This window comes from Phytophthora cinnamomi, assembly GCF_018691715.1.
Source record: "Phytophthora cinnamomi strain GKB4 chromosome Unknown Contig10, whole genome shotgun sequence".
Lineage (NCBI taxonomy): Eukaryota > Oomycota > Peronosporomycetes > Peronosporales > Peronosporaceae > Phytophthora > Phytophthora cinnamomi.
Genome location: NW_027150943.1, coordinates 491,638 through 507,739, shown reverse-complemented (window position 1 = coordinate 507,739; position 16,102 = coordinate 491,638). Strand labels below are relative to the sequence as shown.

At 54.2% G+C, this 16,102-nt stretch overlaps 5 protein-coding genes across 5 annotated transcripts; 2 read left to right on the top strand and 3 right to left on the bottom strand.

Moving 5' to 3' along the window:
• Window positions 1-11: 11 nt before the first annotated feature.
• On the bottom strand, window positions 12-1,287 carry IUM83_05648 (DNA-directed RNA polymerase III subunit RPC6; the record flags this gene model as incomplete). Its single annotated transcript, XM_067929797.1, has 6 exons — window positions 12-104; window positions 198-281; window positions 359-618; window positions 684-789; window positions 862-955; window positions 1,025-1,287. The coding sequence occupies 6 exons, from the start codon at window positions 1,285-1,287 to the stop codon at window positions 12-14; spliced, it is 900 nt and encodes a 299-aa protein (XP_067798214.1).
• A 179-nt stretch (window positions 1,288-1,466) lies between these two features.
• On the top strand, window positions 1,467-4,390 carry IUM83_05647 (Periodic tryptophan protein 2; the record flags this gene model as incomplete). Its single annotated transcript, XM_067929796.1, has 3 exons — window positions 1,467-1,597; window positions 1,695-4,247; window positions 4,324-4,390. 3 exons carry the CDS (start codon window positions 1,467-1,469, stop codon window positions 4,388-4,390), a joined length of 2,751 nt encoding a protein of 916 aa, XP_067798361.1.
• A 199-nt stretch (window positions 4,391-4,589) lies between these two features.
• Window positions 4,590-5,796, bottom strand: IUM83_05646 (wd repeat-containing protein 5; the record flags this gene model as incomplete). The annotated part of the gene is made up of 2 exons (XM_067929795.1): window positions 4,590-5,611; window positions 5,682-5,796. The coding sequence occupies 2 exons, from the start codon at window positions 5,794-5,796 to the stop codon at window positions 4,590-4,592; spliced, it is 1,137 nt and encodes a 378-aa protein (XP_067798117.1).
• A 294-nt stretch (window positions 5,797-6,090) lies between these two features.
• Window positions 6,091-7,051, top strand: IUM83_05645 (Mitochondrial Protein Translocase (MPT) Family; the record flags this gene model as incomplete). Its single annotated transcript, XM_067929794.1, has 3 exons — window positions 6,091-6,365; window positions 6,441-6,534; window positions 6,614-7,051. The coding sequence occupies 3 exons, from the start codon at window positions 6,091-6,093 to the stop codon at window positions 7,049-7,051; spliced, it is 807 nt and encodes a 268-aa protein (XP_067798215.1).
• A 118-nt stretch (window positions 7,052-7,169) lies between these two features.
• IUM83_05644 (IQ motif, EF-hand binding site) lies at window positions 7,170-8,505 on the bottom strand (the record flags this gene model as incomplete). The annotated part of the gene is made up of 4 exons (XM_067929793.1): window positions 7,170-7,301; window positions 7,367-7,447; window positions 7,512-7,835; window positions 7,909-8,505. 4 exons carry the CDS (start codon window positions 8,503-8,505, stop codon window positions 7,170-7,172), a joined length of 1,134 nt encoding a protein of 377 aa, XP_067798216.1.
• Between the last annotated feature and the right edge of the window lie 7,597 nt (window positions 8,506-16,102).

The window sequence follows — 16,102 nt, the reverse complement described above, 5'->3', positions numbered from 1 at the left end:
GCAATGTCGGACTAGAAGTCGAGCTCCTTGAGGCCCAGCCACTTGGTCATGTACAGGCACGAGCGCGGCGAGATGACGTTACCCTCCTGGCACTGGTCGAACACCTGAAAAAATAAAAACACCGGAAAAAACGATCAAGTTCCAGTCAGAAAACGACAGGGAATCATCGGTAAGTTTTTTCGTGAAAATTGACGCACTGGACACACGCCGCACGGAGTCTCGGACAGGTAGTTGAAGGTCGTGATCTGCTGCGAGACCTTGTACTTGACCTCGTGAGACGCCTGCAAGAGCGAGAGAAGTCGGCGGATTAGTGCGAGACGAGACGGAAAATGCCGTCGACAGGCGAGTAGGCACGTACACCGGGAGTGAGCCGCACGGAGCGGACTTCCTCGACGCGACCGTCGTACATGAGCGTCTGGATGATGGAGCGGATCTCCTCCGGGCCGAGCGCCACCTTGGAAATGCCCGAGGCGTGCACCTTGTCTGTGATCGCGTTCAGCGTGCTCATTCCCGAGGCCTTGATCACTTCGTACACGAAGGTGCTGAGCGTGTCAATAAATACGTGGTCGAACTCCTGCTCATTGTACCACGGGCCGCCCGTAATCTCCGTCGACGGCACTGCACCAATCCACAGACATTAGCAGCAGTACTTCACCCCAAGCATGGCACTAGCTCATTCTCACCCAGGTCGAACAGCATGTACAGCTTCTTGTTCTTGCTGCTGATGGACTTGACCGACTTGACCAGGCGGCGCGTCTCCAGCAGCCGCAGCGTCTTGGTCACAATTTGCTGCAACCACACCAGAAACCCACCGTCAGCCTCCCCCACGCACTCACCAACCTACCCACTAGAGCAACCCACCTGCGGGATGTTGGTGTGCGACTTAATGTCCCTGGTCCAGATGCCCTTGTTGCCGGCGCGCTCGATCTCCTGCAGCACCAGGCGCTGCTCCAACCTGCGCGTGCATCAACCCGACAGCTCAGTAACTCCCAGCCAGCCAACCCCAAGCCAACGCTGGACGCACGTGAGTCCGCGGATGCGCTCGGCCTCCTCGGCGTCCACGATGCCGTAGGACAGCACGCTGCCCTTCTTGAAAATCTTGATCTTGCCCTCGCCCAGCAGCGCGTTGATGACGTCGGGCAGCTGCTCGTAGCCGCCGCCGCCCTCCGACTTGAAGTAGTCGCGCACCTCGGCGTCCGTCACGGGCTCGCGGTAGTTGCGCAGCAGCCCCAGGAACTTGGTCATGACGCTGGGCGCGCCGCCCTTGGGCGTCGAAGCGGTCGCCATCTCGCTGCAGCACCTGGAGGAATGCAAGGACTGGCAGACAATAATGGACCAAAGAGACACGCGCTGTGATTGGTGCGAACTGAAAATAGTCCACGCGGATTGGCGGAAAAGGCGGCTCTCTTGCTCGCCAACCAGTCCGTATTGCATTGAGCCATTCCGTCGCCACTCGCCCGGCCGCCATGAAGTTCGCCTACCAGTTCCAGCACCTGTGCGGCAGCGTCTACTCGCAGGGCAACGTGGTCTTCACGCCCGACGGGAACTCCGTGCTCAGCCCCGTGGGCAACCGCATCACCCAGTTCGACCTGGTCAAGTACGTCGCCCCAATGGATTGACAGCTCAATGTCACTGTCAATGCCAATGCTTCGATTGACACACTAACCTTTGGCCGTTGCCCCCATTCATTGCAGCAACACGTCGCGGACCTTTGCCTTCGAGGCGCGCAAGAATGTGGAGCGTGTGGCTGTCTCGCACGACTCGCGGCTGCTGCTGGCCGTGGACGAGGAGGGCCGCTGTCTGCTGGTCAACTTGAAGCGCGGCGCCGTGCTCTACCGCTTCCACTTCAAGCAGCCCGTGCGCGCGCTCACCTTCAGTCCGGACGACAAGCTCATTGCCGTGGCCGTGGGCAACAAGGTGCAGCTCTGGCGCACGCCGGGCCTCGTGCGCGAGTTCGCACCCTTCGTGCTGCACCGCACGTACACGGGCCACTACGCGGACGTCGTGAGCGTGTCCTGGTCGCACGACGGCAAGTTCTTCGTCACGGGCTCCGAGGACCTCTCCGCACGCGTGTTCTCCGTGGACCCGTACCCCGGATTCAAGCCCCTGACGCTCTCGGGACACCGTGACGTGGTGGTTGGGGCGTTCTTCGCCGAAAACGACGAGTCGATTTTCACGGTCGGACGCGACGGTGGTGCCTACGAGTGGAAATACAAGCTGCCGGACGTAGAGATGATCGAGCGGACGTCCGATGAGAGCGACGAAGAGGAAAGCGAAGATGAGGAGGAAGAGAAGGACGAGCAGGAGGAGGACAAAAAGGAGGACAAGGAGGCCAGCGATGACGAGGAGAGCGAAAGCGAGGATGAAGCTGCTGGCAAGAAGCGCAAGCGTAAATTGTCGGAGGAGCAGGCAGAGCCGATCCCGGACATCGCGCGTGCGCTGAAGTGGTACACGTGCCAGAAGCACGTGCTCAAAATGGACTTCGCCAAGGTGCTCTGCTGCACCTTCCACCCCTCCACAGGCATGCTTGTCGTGGGTTTTGGCAACGGCACTTTCGGTCTGTACGAGCTGCCCTCTTTTGTGAACATCCACACTCTGAGTGTCACGCAGAACGAGTTGGAGACTGTTGCGGTGAATGCCACCGGCGAGTGGTTGGCCTTCGCTTCGCGCAAGCTTGGACAGCTGCTGGTGTGGGAGTGGCGATCGGAGACGTATGTCCTCAAGCAGCAGGGTCATTACTTTGACCTTAACGCTGCCAGCTACTCGCCAGATGGACGACTGCTTGCTACAGGTGCCGATGATGCCAAGCTAAAGCTTTGGGACACAAACAGCGGCTTCTGCTACGTTACCTTCACTGAGCACTCCGCCCCCGTCACGGCGGTGCAGTTCGCTCCTTCCGGCCAGGCTGTTGTGAGTGCTTCTCTGGATGGTACCGTGCGCGCGTTTGACTTGAACCGATACAAGAACTTCCGCGTCCTTACCACACCCGAGCCTACGCAGTTCCTCTCTTTGGCGCTGGACCCGAGTGGTCAGGTCGTGTGCGCTGGTTCAATGGACCCTTTCAACGTGTACGTCTGGTCGCTGCAGACTGGAAGACTTACGGACGTCCTCAGTGGTCACACTGGACCTGTGACGTCGCTGTCATTTTCACCTTCATCTTCTGCCGAGCCCATTCTGGCCTCTGCTTCATGGGACCACACGGTGCGCCTGTGGAATCTTTTCGCCAGTAAGAAGAGCTTCATTGAACCTCTTGCCCACCCTACGGATGTGCTCGCTGTGACCTTCCGTCCTGATGGCAAGCAGCTTGCCTCCACGACGCTCAACGGCGCGATTAACATTTGGGACGTCAAGGAGGGAGAGCAAGTTGGTACGATTGACGGAAAGCGGGACATTGCCGGCGGTCGCAAGGAAGGTGACCACATCACGGCGGCTAACAACCAGCTATCCAAACACTTCACGAGTGTCTGCTACTCGGCCGATGGATCCCTTCTCCTTGCCGGTGGACGCTCCAAGTTCGTGTGCATCTACGCTGCCGGCCCACAGATCTTGCTGAAGAAGTTCCAGATCTCGCACAACCTGTCGCTTGATGGTATTCTGGACAAGCTCAACAGCAAGAACATCACAGAGAGTGGAATGAGCAAGATAGAGCTGGACGCCCACTTGGATGACTCTGAGGCGTCTGGCCGCAACCCTGGCAGTACCCTGGTTGGTGCCAAGCGCGCCGTGGACCCTGGTACTCGTCGCAAGAACATGGAGGTGCTGTCCAAGGCCGTTCTTTTCTCCCCCACCGGACGTGCATGGGCTGCTGCTACTACGGAAGGTCTGCTGATCTACGGGCTGGACGAGAGTCTGGCATTTGACCCGTTCGAGCTGGACGAGGATATCACACCCGAATCCATTTCAAAGACTCTGGCTCGTCGCGAGTACGCCCGTGCCTTGGTGATGGCGCTGCACCTGAACGAGGAGCCGATCATTGCTCGTTGTGTGGAAGGCGTGCCACTTGCAAGTATTCCGCTCGTTGCACAGACTCTGCGCGGTGAAATGTACTTGCAGCGGCTGCTGCAGCTGCTGGCGAAGCGGATGGATCGCAGCCCGCATCTCGAGTTCTACCTTCAGTGGAGTCTTGCTGTTCTTAACACGCACGGCCAGACACTCCGCGATGACCCCTCTAGCAGCGCTACGTGCCTACCGACACTTCGTTCACTGCAGAAGAGCATTGCTCGCCACCTCCAGGACCTTGCCAAGATGTACGTTGGTGTGCCTCTGCTAATGTTTGTTACCCGTATTCTTTGGACTAACATCTTCGTTGTTGGTATTTGACAGTTGCGATGATAACCAGTTTACGCTCAGCTACCTCAAGAACCTCAGCAAAATGCAGCAGACCCAATAGAGCGAGCGTGATGGCAGTGCGCCAGAGGATCGCTGGTCATTCCTGCCGGGTTGAAAACCAATCTGTGGCAATAGAGCAACCCGGTGTTGGCATGGCATGGGATCATAGTAATAAATAGACTCATTGTGTGCTTCTTGACGGTCTTCCCGAGCTCCTACGTACACTCTAATGATCGGACATCGCTGAACTTCCGACAGCTTCACTCGGTCATTTGACTTGTGCCGTTGCTCTCAGAGCCCTTGCCATTAATACTATCTGCATCATCGCTTGGGACCCACAACTTGATGTCGCGGTTTGATCCCGACACCATCAGCGCTCGGCTCGGGTGAGCTGCCAGAGCGAGCACGGGGTGATCATGACCGGTCAGCACCGACGACACATCCTGCGTCCCCACGTCCCACATGAAGATCCGGTTGTCCTCGGACCCGCAGGCGACGATCGGCTGCTTGTTCCATCGCTGCTCCAGGAACGCGCACTCCATGCTGAACTTGCGGTTCACATGGCCGCTGTACGACCGCACGCAGATTTCGCGCATGTAGTCCCACAGCCGCACGGTGCCGTCAAGCGTCGAGCTGAGCACGTATCTCCCGTTCGGGGTAAACCGCGCGCTGCCCACCGGCGCGGCCGGCTCCGTGATAATGGTGCGCAGACACTGGCGCGAGGCCACATCCCACACGCGCACCAGGCCGTCGTAGCCGCCCGTGACCAGCAGCGAGCCGTCCGTCGGGTGGAACTGCACGCTCACCACGGGCTCCTGGTGGGCGCCGATAACAGCCACGCTCCTGCCGCTGCGCACGTCCCAGAGCCGCACGGTCTCGTCGTGCGAGCCCGTGGCCACCAGGGAGCCCTGCGGGTTGAAGGCCACGCAGCTCACGAAGCCCGTGTGCGACTCCACGGGCGGATCCGCCGCCACCACGGCCCCGTTCTGCCGGTCCTGGTCCAGCCCCAGCGCGGCCGAGGAGCCCTCCAGTAGCGACAGAGGCGTGGTGAGCGCCGCGTCCAGGCTGCGGTGCGTGGCGCCCAGCGTGGCGAGCGTCTTGGCCGTCTCCACGTCCCAGAGGCGCGCCGTGCGGTCGTCCGAGGCCGACGCCAGGTGCTGCGAGTCCGGCGACCAGCAGGCGGCCGACACGCCGGCCTCGTGGCCGTACAGAGAGGCCGTGGGCGCCGTCTCCAGCTCGCTATGGGGCGTCAGGCGCCATATCTTGACGGAGGAGTCGGCGGCTGCAGGCAGGAGGCGGGTGAGAGGCGTTAGGTGGGCTGCGATGCAGGCGGAACTGGAGCGGGTACGCACAGGAGGAGGCGAGGAGCTGCTCGTCGGGCGAGAAGCTGAGGCTCGAGATGGGCTTGGCGTGCGCTGACAGCGTCTGGCGGGCCCGCCATGCTGCGGGAGGTGACGCTGGCGTCATCGGCAATGACAAATAAAAATGTTGCAATTCCTTCATAAAATATTGTACCACCCAGTGAGTGGGTGGGGTACAATCCGGAACTCCCGAATAACCCATCCTGGGTGTCACCCAGAAACTTTTCTCACTCTCAAATAACCCACCCGTTTTTGTACTTTTTTACTACGCACAAACTTGTATGTCGGTGGAAGTATGCGAAACAATAATCTACGGCCCCTTCTTGTGTACGCTAGCATGGCTCTTATACAGAGAGCTTCGCTGCGAGAACGTCACTTTTGATACTTCTGCCACAGCAAAATGTCCGAGCGGTTCGAGGTGCTGGAGGAGGAGACGCACTACCCGTCGACGCACCCGAAGCGCGTGGAGAAGCAGGCGGCCAGCCAGCAGCCGGAAGAAGAAGAGAAGCAGCAGCAGGAGGAGACGCTGGAGCAGCAGCTGGAACGTCTCGTGCTCAGCCTCAAGAAGGACGAAGGCGAGGGGGACGAGAGCGAGGACAAAGAGGCACAAGACGCCGCCAGGGACAAGAGCGACGATGTCAAGCGGGCGTCGCAGGCCAAGGAGCTCGGCAACAAGTGGGCGGCAACAGTACCAACCTTTGACAGACTGAAAAGCCATAGTAACCATTGGATCCGTGCACTGTCCTGCAGGTTCTTCTCTCGCGGCAGCTTCCTGGACGCCATCGAGTGCTACACGACGGCGTTGAAGCTCTGCCCCGCGGAGGACGAGTATGCGTACAATAGAGTACGGGATAGTTACTCTACTGCTATGGTAGTGGTGGGGGTGGGCTGGTTGACGTTGGTTTTTGTTGTTGGCGCTGCAGGCAGTCTACTTCAGCAACCGCGCTGCGTGTCTGCTGCGGCTCGGACGCACGGAGGAGTCGGTGGACGACTGCACGCAGGCGGTGACGCTGTCGCCCACCTACGTGAAGGCGCTGCTGCGGCGCGCGGAGGCGCTCGAGAAGCTGGACAAACTGGAGGAGGCGCTGGCCGACTACGACGCCGTGCTCAAGATCGACCCGACGGTGCGCACGGCGGCCAAGGGCCACGAACGGCTGCAGAAGATCGTGCACGAGCGGCAGGAGAAGATGAAGGCCGAGATGCTGGACAAGCTCAAGGGCTTCGGCAACACGATCCTCGGCAAGTTCGGACTCAGCACCGACAACTTCCAGATGGTGCAGGACCCCGCCACGGGCTCGTACAGCATCAACTTCCAGCAGAACCCGGGACAGCAGCAGCAGCCTCAGCAACAGCAGAAGTAGGAAAAGTGGGAATTTGCGTTGCAGATTGGCTATGGCAGCAACTATCGTGTACAACAGAGTTTCTGTGAAAGCACCTCGAATCGCAGTCCTACAGTAGCTCTTGTTCGGTCGCATCGGTTTACTTCTTCTTGCCTTTCTTGCCTTTCTTGCCGCCTCCTTTCTTGTTCTTGGCTACCATTTTGGCGTACTCGCGACGGCAAAGTAATCCACGGTAAACCTTCTGGATCCTCGTAGCGGCGTTGTAGATCATCTGCAAAGGGAGATTTTCAAGTGGTAAGAAGGAGAGCTGGTATATTCACAGAGCGCACAACGAACCATTTGCTTCTCGCGCTCGCGTGCTCTGATCTCTTCCAGCACGCGCTCCTCAGCATCGATACGGGACTGCTCCTCGTCAATCTGTTCGGAAACGCAAAACATGAGTCCTAGTGTCGTGGATGACGGTGAAATGGAGGACACGAACCTTGAGGAAATGCTCGTTGAACTGATCACATTGCTCGCGTTCTTTCTTGAACGTTTCGTCCAGTCCCCGCAACTCCGTCTCCATGGCCTCCATCTCGCTGTCGAATTTTTCTACCACCGCAGCGACCTCAGCAGCCATTTTGCACTTCTTTTTGCGGAGCCCGTCTTCCTCTTCCTGGTGCTCCTGGGCCATCTTGGCTGCCCTTAACTCCAACGCAGAAGCTTGGTCCAACAACACCTTCATTTCCTCCGAGTGTTGGTCGTGCGCCTTGGCCTGCGCCTCCTTGAGATCCGTCTCAATCATCATGAGCTCATGCGAAGCAGTCTGCTCCGACACAAAACACCTCGGAATCTCAACACCCCAGTCAACAAGCGCCATTTTCTACAACTTTACCTACCTGGTTCATCGTGTGGAGTTCGGTGCGAAGCTTTTGAACCTGCGCGTCCAGCAGAGCTACCTCTTCTTCCTTGGTTTTCCGCATCTCCGTTAGTTTTTCACGAATCGCCAACCGTTCGTCTTCCGCCTGCTTCATGCGGCTCTCAGCCACAGCCATGAGCTCCTTCTTGGACTTGGCATCTTCCAGCGTTTTGTCTAACTGGGCGTGGGTGAGATCGGTCAGCTCCGACAGAGCTTTCACCAGCATCTGCAGGTCCTCAGACCGATCATGAGCTGTTGTGCCTTTATGGTACAGCACTTCCACAGCAACTGGGTTCTCTCGGAGATCTCGACATAGCGCACGTACAGTCACGCGAACTTGGTCGGCGATATCGTCTTGGCGACTGTCCATGGCCTGTGTCGCCTGTAGATAGAGTTGCTCCCAGCGCCAATGCTCCCGCAGTAGCTCGGCCGAATTGAGACACCGACTTTCACGCAGGTCATCCAGCAGCGGGGTCTGAGGTTCTAACGGAACGTAGGTGAGGTAGTTGAGGCGGTCAAGCAGGTCACCCATGACCGCCATCATCCGCTGTGACTCGACATTGGTCAGCTTCTGCATGGTAGCTCGAGCTACCAGTCCTCGGCGAAATCGGGTTGAAGGGCCGCGAGACTAAACAGGAAACGAAAGTAGTGGGCGCTGAAATACTGCATCGTGTGTGGATTCGGGATCCACTATATCGTGATGTCCTGTACTGGAAAGGGACAACCGAGCGTCAGCGGGCTTACATGGGTTGGAGTTTGTTTAGTTTAATCACCTCCGACTTGACAAGCGACCACAAGCCTCTCACAGGACTGTATGACATTGATCGGACTGTCATGGTCCAGTGTGCAACCACGAGAACTTAAAGCTGAAGTCGGCCCCTGGAATTGGTATTAGAATGGCGTGACGAGTGCGGTGCAAACGTCTCGAGCCCACTTACCGACGTGTTTCAAGGAAAGCTGCATGATATAGACGAACATAGCGATGAGGGTCAACTGAATTGTACCTGCATGTTTTTCCAGTACGAACACCAACTGGTGCAGTGTTGGATAACCTAATATCCGCTTTAGCACTTGAGCGACCATAACCAGCGAAATGAACTCGACCATAGCGTAGATTGTCCTGTAATAAAAACGTGAATAGAATTGGGCACTCGTGAGCCCTGCCAAAGAGGGGTAATATGCGCTGTTTGTCAAGTGAAACAAAGCCAATTGATGCAGGTCTACAGAACAAAAACATCCTGTTAGCCGTGCAATTCTAATGCTAATACATGTACAACCATCACTTACTGAAAATGATAGGCATTGCCACTTCAATGTACTCCTCGAGCATAATATACTCTGTGACAAAAAGTATTTGCGAGACCTTTTCAATAAACAGAGCACGTTCCTCGCGTGAAAAAATAGTTTCAAGTGATCGGTTGCTTATGCCTGTGATATCGGCCACCGCGATATTCGAACAGCTTTCGAGATTGGACTGGGGGGAAACTATGACGGGTGTGATGCTGTATCTGATTAGGAAAAACTCGCGCATGATGAGAACTAGACCACGTTGGTTCCACGTTAGACAATCTCGCTACCTTCGCGCTCGCATTACGTTGCGACGGATATCTAGTAGCCTTCACTCGTTTTTTTTCCATGCTGAAGTGAAGCACGATGCATAGTTGGCTTTTGCCTGTGGCGTCGGTATGATGTTTACTAGACGTTCTGCTATTTGAATAAAATTTTCACGTGCAGCATGGTGATTCCGCGGATTTTTTCTCTTTAACACATTTACATCGTTCATAAGCTTCAGAACATCGAACGCAGCAAGACCAAACTGCACAATGTCTGTGCCAACGATTACCAAAGCTGTTTTCCACGATGATCTGCCTTGCAGAACACTTGAAGCGTACAGCGCATCAAATACCTCCGCATAGAATATGATCGTCACGGGTTTGATGTCGTTGTGGTCGGTGAGATTGCGGCTAATCCAGTTTTTGGCGATGAGTTGGATAACTGGCGAAACAAGAGCAAAAGCTGCTTGCCCGATACCAGTAAGAGAAACGTAGGCAAAGATATACTGTGGGTAGAAGAACGTCATTGGTGTCTGACAGCGAGTTGTCGTTTGAGTTCAGTCCATAACGAAGTATCAGCTCGCAATCGAGATCGAGATATGTAAATGACACCCGCTACAATGACGAAGACGCATGGTGGTCCAGCAACGAGGGTTCCAAACGGTAGCGGAAACACGATCAGACTGCAAAGCAACACCACAAATGCGATAGAAAAAGTTGCCGCGAGAGTTGAAACGAAAATCACCTGCCGTACACTCATTTTTAGCTGAGTCACTCCTTCACCGATCTGAACGAGGACGCTTGCCGCGATCACTCCAATGAGTGCCCACGACCGAACGAACACGAACCAGTTACGGGAAACACCGGCTTCCATCGGCGGTAGCGGGACCACATCGCTGAGCAATGACAGGAAAAGGATTGGTAATGGTGCTGTCAAGCAAACCAGTACCATCCGGGTCCTGCTGAGGTTGTAGGCCTGTAGCTGCAGAAGCCTATGTGCAGAGTAGCAACCCTGAAGTTCCGTGATGTCCAAGCCTCCAAACGCCTATGGCACCATTTTCGAACCCTTTTAGTCGTAGTTGTATTCGATACGAATAACATGCGTTGGGCGGTGTTGGCGACCATCTCAATTGCCTTTGTACTCACGATCGCCCCCGCTTGCTATATTTGAGCTAGTGCAGCATTTCTTCCTTTACTTGGTCGCGCAGTGTCCTTGTCGTGGGGGCAACCAGATTATGTCAAGGCCAAAGCTATATGAGGATCCACACTCTATTTTCCCGTCTTTATTATTATAGCTGCCACTGGGTATGGCGTTGAAGTGAAAATCACTGTCTGCTAACGTTTGGCCTTCATGCTTCGCGTCTCCCAGGTGAAGTGTGGTGAAGAATCTGTCGCAATAACGCAATCCATGTTGGCATCGTGCTGTATCTTAGATTGAGTGGCCGTCAGAACCCAGGAACGATCATAGGTGATAAGACTCGTCGCGAATATACAACAATTTTCATGTGTGCCGTCATCATGAAACTTTATACATTTGCTATGTATTAGTACTTCACCAACCTCTAATTTTTGCGTTATTTGTGTGTGTGTACTGGCGCGTTCAACCCAAATGATTGATGCATCAGAAGTTGGCACGTACTTATGTTACGACAGATTTTAGTTGCACTTAGTATCTCTGTCACAACAGCCCTGGGTTTTAACCCCTTCAGTACCAAGATTTTTAATGATCTAGCCCAAGCGGTGAAACGAGAAAATGCTGACTGGCTCTTGCTCCCTATCGTGCCGTGGCAGTGGCAGCATGTTTATCGGGCGCGATTGCTTTCAACAACCAAGATTTTACAGATAGGTCAGATATTGATTTGCATAACGTTTCTGTGATGACTCGATCCGTCATACGGTTAATGGTAGCCTCGAGAGATGACTGCTCTTGTCCGACAGACTCTACCACGGCGGTGTAATACCACCTCACTTCACCTCTTCTCCCTTCTCATTCTACAATCAGCATTGCGCACGTCAAGCCACACAAGACAGTCCAAGCGCAATGCACGACACTGTGCTGAACCCGCCCAACAGCCAGCAGTTGAGTGACAACGTTATCGGCACGGTGGTGGTGCGGCCCACCAAGAAAAGGCAGCCAAGAGAGAGACCCCTCACCATTGAACCAGAACCCGCTGATGGTAAACTCGACTCAACGGCACGACATTATGCATTTGCATTGGCACCAACGGAAGCTGAGCAAGCAAACAATAATCGGTTGAACGCGGAGCAAGTACTGGCGCGGCACCGACTGGTTCGTCGAAATATTCAACGCCGGTACAGGAAGAAACTTCAGGACAAGGCACTTACTCTTGAGAATTCTGTCGCTCAGCTCGAAGCTGAGATTCAGCGGCTGCAAGAGATGAAAAGCCGACTTCCACGCAGTTTATTCGTGATGACGCCGTGGAAGGTGATGGTGGAGAAGTGTCGCCTGTTTCGCTACGGATTCAGGCCATCCGTACCCGTATCAGAGCTTTGCAGCGGCTCAACGCACAGAGGCTCCGACATTGCTTACGCGCAGGCACAATTTTGCCTAGCCGTAATGGCACCGAATGTGCAGTGCAATGTTGGATACGGAGTGCAGGCCGGGCTGGAAAATTGGCGATTGATATCGCTTCACCACGAAAGCCTGGAAGTTGAGCTCGTGCGGCTAGAACGGGGGGAGGGAAACTCGGTGGTTGCATACCAGAACGCAACCACCACTGTCACGGCAAATATGCTACGTCAAGCTTTGCCAAACCTCATCACGGGCGACGACGAAAACGGATGGGACCCAGTCGCGTTGAAGCTAATCGGCCAGCAGCTCGTAGTTCCAGGCACTTTGCGCTTTGACTGGGATCCCTCGACGAACAAAGTGGTCAGCACACACTATAAAGTAGACATGCTGACATCGTTGATGGCAGCGCTAGGCAGTGTGAAGGATGTGCCGAGTGTACTAGGCAGCACGCTTGCTATTGACCACTGGAGTACGACTGCGTGTCGTTAGGTTCCAGAGATTATCGTCACTAGCCCCAAGAACAGGGTTATCTGAATAGACTTGGGAGCGATATCAAGCTTTGCGTTTTATTTGATTCCTGATGCAGTTTGCTCTTCACAGTTCTTGCCCCAAAAGAAAGAATGGCATTCAGTCGCGGTGAATGGCCAACTTACGTCGTGCACTCCTTGCCTTCCGCGCCGTCGGCAGGAATGTACCAGCAGTGCTTCGTTTGCACACCACCGACGGTTGTGTCCTTCATATTTGAGCCGAATGACCATGACTTATCAGCCGTGTGGTATTGCAGCTTCAGCCATTCGTCCGAGGCCTCCAGCGAGAAGAAACCATACTCGTCTCCCGTGTACGTCCACACGTTGCTGACATACTCGGCAGCGTACGTAGTGAGACCACTGGCAGACTCCTTCTGGATACCACCGCCGGCGCCGTTCTCCACGAAGTGCACGCCCAGCGACTCCGAGTAGTCGTGCTTCTCGCCGTGCGTGTGGCCGTACACCCACGCGTGGATACCCGAACCTTCCAGGATGTCGAACCACTCTTTCATGCCGTTTTCGTCGTAGTGCACACTCGGACTGTAGTGGCTGTTGACAATCTTCCACGTCGCGGTAGATGTCTTCACCTTCTCGGCGAGCTGCTTGCGCGAGTCATCACTCCACTCTTTAAACTTACTGAAGCAAGCATCGTAAAAATCAGTGTTACCTCCAGCGCAGAATTTGTGCCCACGTGCAACGCCATCGCATTTCTTGTCGTCGCCCTTCGAGTAGGCAAAGCACTGGCAACACACCTGCAGGGCAGCGTGAACATCAGCGTCACCGGAGTCGACGTTAAAGATGTCAATGCTAACACCAGAGTCCTTGTCTTCAATCGAGTGCACGTAGAAGTGGTCCTTCAGCACCCAGCGATCATCGTTAGGGCTCGTGTACTCCTGTTGCCACTTGAACTTGTTCTCCAGGGCAGTAACAAGCTCGTCGGCACTGCTGCACTTGGCACTTTCATCTCCCTTCGAGCAAATAAAGCTGCCGCCACCGTAGTCGTGATTGCCCACAACGTTCACAAATGGAATTCCTGCCAGACTTTCACCGTCAAACTTCTTCTCAAATGTTGTAGTAAAGCGGGAATCGCGTCCCTTTTCACTGTTAATTCCCGTCCAGTAGAAATTGTCACCGTGACCAAGGATGGCCTTGGGTTTGATGTCCGCGTTGGCAGCTTGCGTGTTCATCAGGCTGGCCACGACATCTTCGGCGACGATATCGAAGTTGGTGTACGTGTCCGCGCGCGTGCAGCATGAGTCCTGGTAAATAGTTGTACCCCAGTCACCGACGGCAAAAGCGGCCAGGGAGTACTTTGCTGAATAATCCGAAACAGAAAATAGTGTACGACTGTCGTAGTAAGCAACGGATTCGACGGTTGTCAATGCAAGAGGATAGAGCTCGTACCTGAAGTCGGGTCGGAAGTGATGGAGCTAGCACTTGAGCTGCTTGTGCTGTTGTTTTTCTTGGACACCTTGCCTGTTCCGCCGGATGACGCATTGGTCGAGCTATCACTTGTGGCGTCAGACGCAGTGGTGCCAGTGCCAGAGCTCGCGGTTCCCGACGATTCACTCGCCGAGCTACTGCTCGACTGGCGGCCCACGATCACACCGACAATTACGCCGATGACAGCGAGAACCACCACCACTCCGGTGATAAGAACTTTTTTGGTTAGCATGGCGGCACCGAGCGAAGTGTGGCTGTTGTTGTCTTGTACCACTAAATTATGGTGCACCGCGCTTTGTTCTTAGCTGCAACACGTCGGCGGCAAAACTGCAAATGATTACAGTGGCTGGTATGTTGGCCAGGAGCTGTATCACTGTATAAAAACTACAGCCTATCCCGAATGGCATCCTTCCGGCTCTTTGATTAATTGATTTTATTAAACAATTATAACGTTTGAACGATAAACACCCAGCGGCTGGAGCAAGCATCTGTTGATTTTTTCACGGTCGACAGTGCCTGGTGAGGGAAGACTGTTTTTTGGCGTCAGTTGGCTCCTCAATTGAGCAACGTACATACCATGATACTAAATACCAGCAGAATGCTGCACACCACGGTGCATGCTAGCTCTGTACGATGTTCAAATGCTATAATAGAGATGCCACCATGCTGGTTCTGCATGTTGCAGCGTAAAATACTAAGAAAAATCACCTTGCTGGCTCTCTGTTCTCGCTACGTTATCTTCTTTGACGTTGGGCAGAATTTAGAGTAAGTTCCACCAGACACATCGTTTAGAGTACTTGCTCCAGACGCATCAAAACCAGCGATAATGGCAAGGCTAAAAAGACTCTCCGAGGGCCTTCCACCCAATTTCAGACCTCAAAGCACAATCTTAGTTGAGGTCATCTGAATGTGCCACTCGTACTTTTACAGGAGGCTCATATGGTACTTCGGTCCTAATTACTGGTGCCAGCAACTACCCGCCGAAGTTGAAGCCAATAGCCAGTACGGGACCTCTGCGTGCCGCAGGCAAGATTAAAGGTTCACTCCAGCGAATGGCCGACATGTCACTGTTACCAAACGGAAGAAAACTTCAAAACCTAGCTACCGTACCAATGTCTCGGAGGTGGCACCCTCCAACGGACGTGAAGGTGCTGAAGGAGAGGTGTTCGTTACCTTACAAGGGTTAAATGTACTCAATACAACCTCAACCTTGAAATGAAATGAAGGAGAGGTGTAGAAGATCGGTCCTGTGACAGTATTAGATGTTGTTGTTAATCTCGTGAGGAGGTAGGCATGCGAACTAAAAACCACCTTTGCCCTCCCCTCTCCCCTATGTTTTTGGTCTGAAGAAATGACTATTCTAGTGACCACGTCTGTACTCTTCAGGGTCTGAGTTGGCTGAGGATTTATAATACCGAACAATCACTTGAAGCATCGTTCCGCACGTGATCTAGAGAACGCTTAAGTTTGACGGTCAATTCTCTCTCGAAGCAGTTTACCCTGCGCTTGGAGCCTACCTGGTACTTCCGATCTCTTACTCCTGTACCACAAGTCCGACTTCTTCGCTATCTTGGTTATTTCAGTACGTCGACCCCAGCATATTAGATCGATTCAGCACACATCAGGCCTCAGTGTTTATGTCTCCGCGCACCACCAACCAACTTGTTTGATATCACTGGGCTCTTCTCGAGATCATCGCACATGTAACAAGAAAATAAATGCCAACTCGTACTAGAGTGTTGCACAGTACCAAGTCAAAGATCAAATTAAGGCGAGTAAACAGGTAACTAATACAGCGCCTCCGTGGGTGAATTGATGCAACCAGCGTAGTTATCTCAAGCAAGTACTTCTCCGAATCAACGATAGATCTAAAGCCACCAAAATAAGTATTACCTGAGGGAGTCTAGTAGCGAGTGGATGGCACGCAGCTTCCGCAGTCGCATGTGTTGGAATCCATCATGGTCAGGAAGAGCGCAGCTCAGGCCACCTGGATCATTATTATCTGGCCCCAGTCCATTTGACACTCTGAACAAGCCTTCACTGCAATATCACCCAAATCAATTTTCTGATCGCGCCCAAAACTACCTTAAATCGGGCTGATTCGTGTTCACCTTCTCC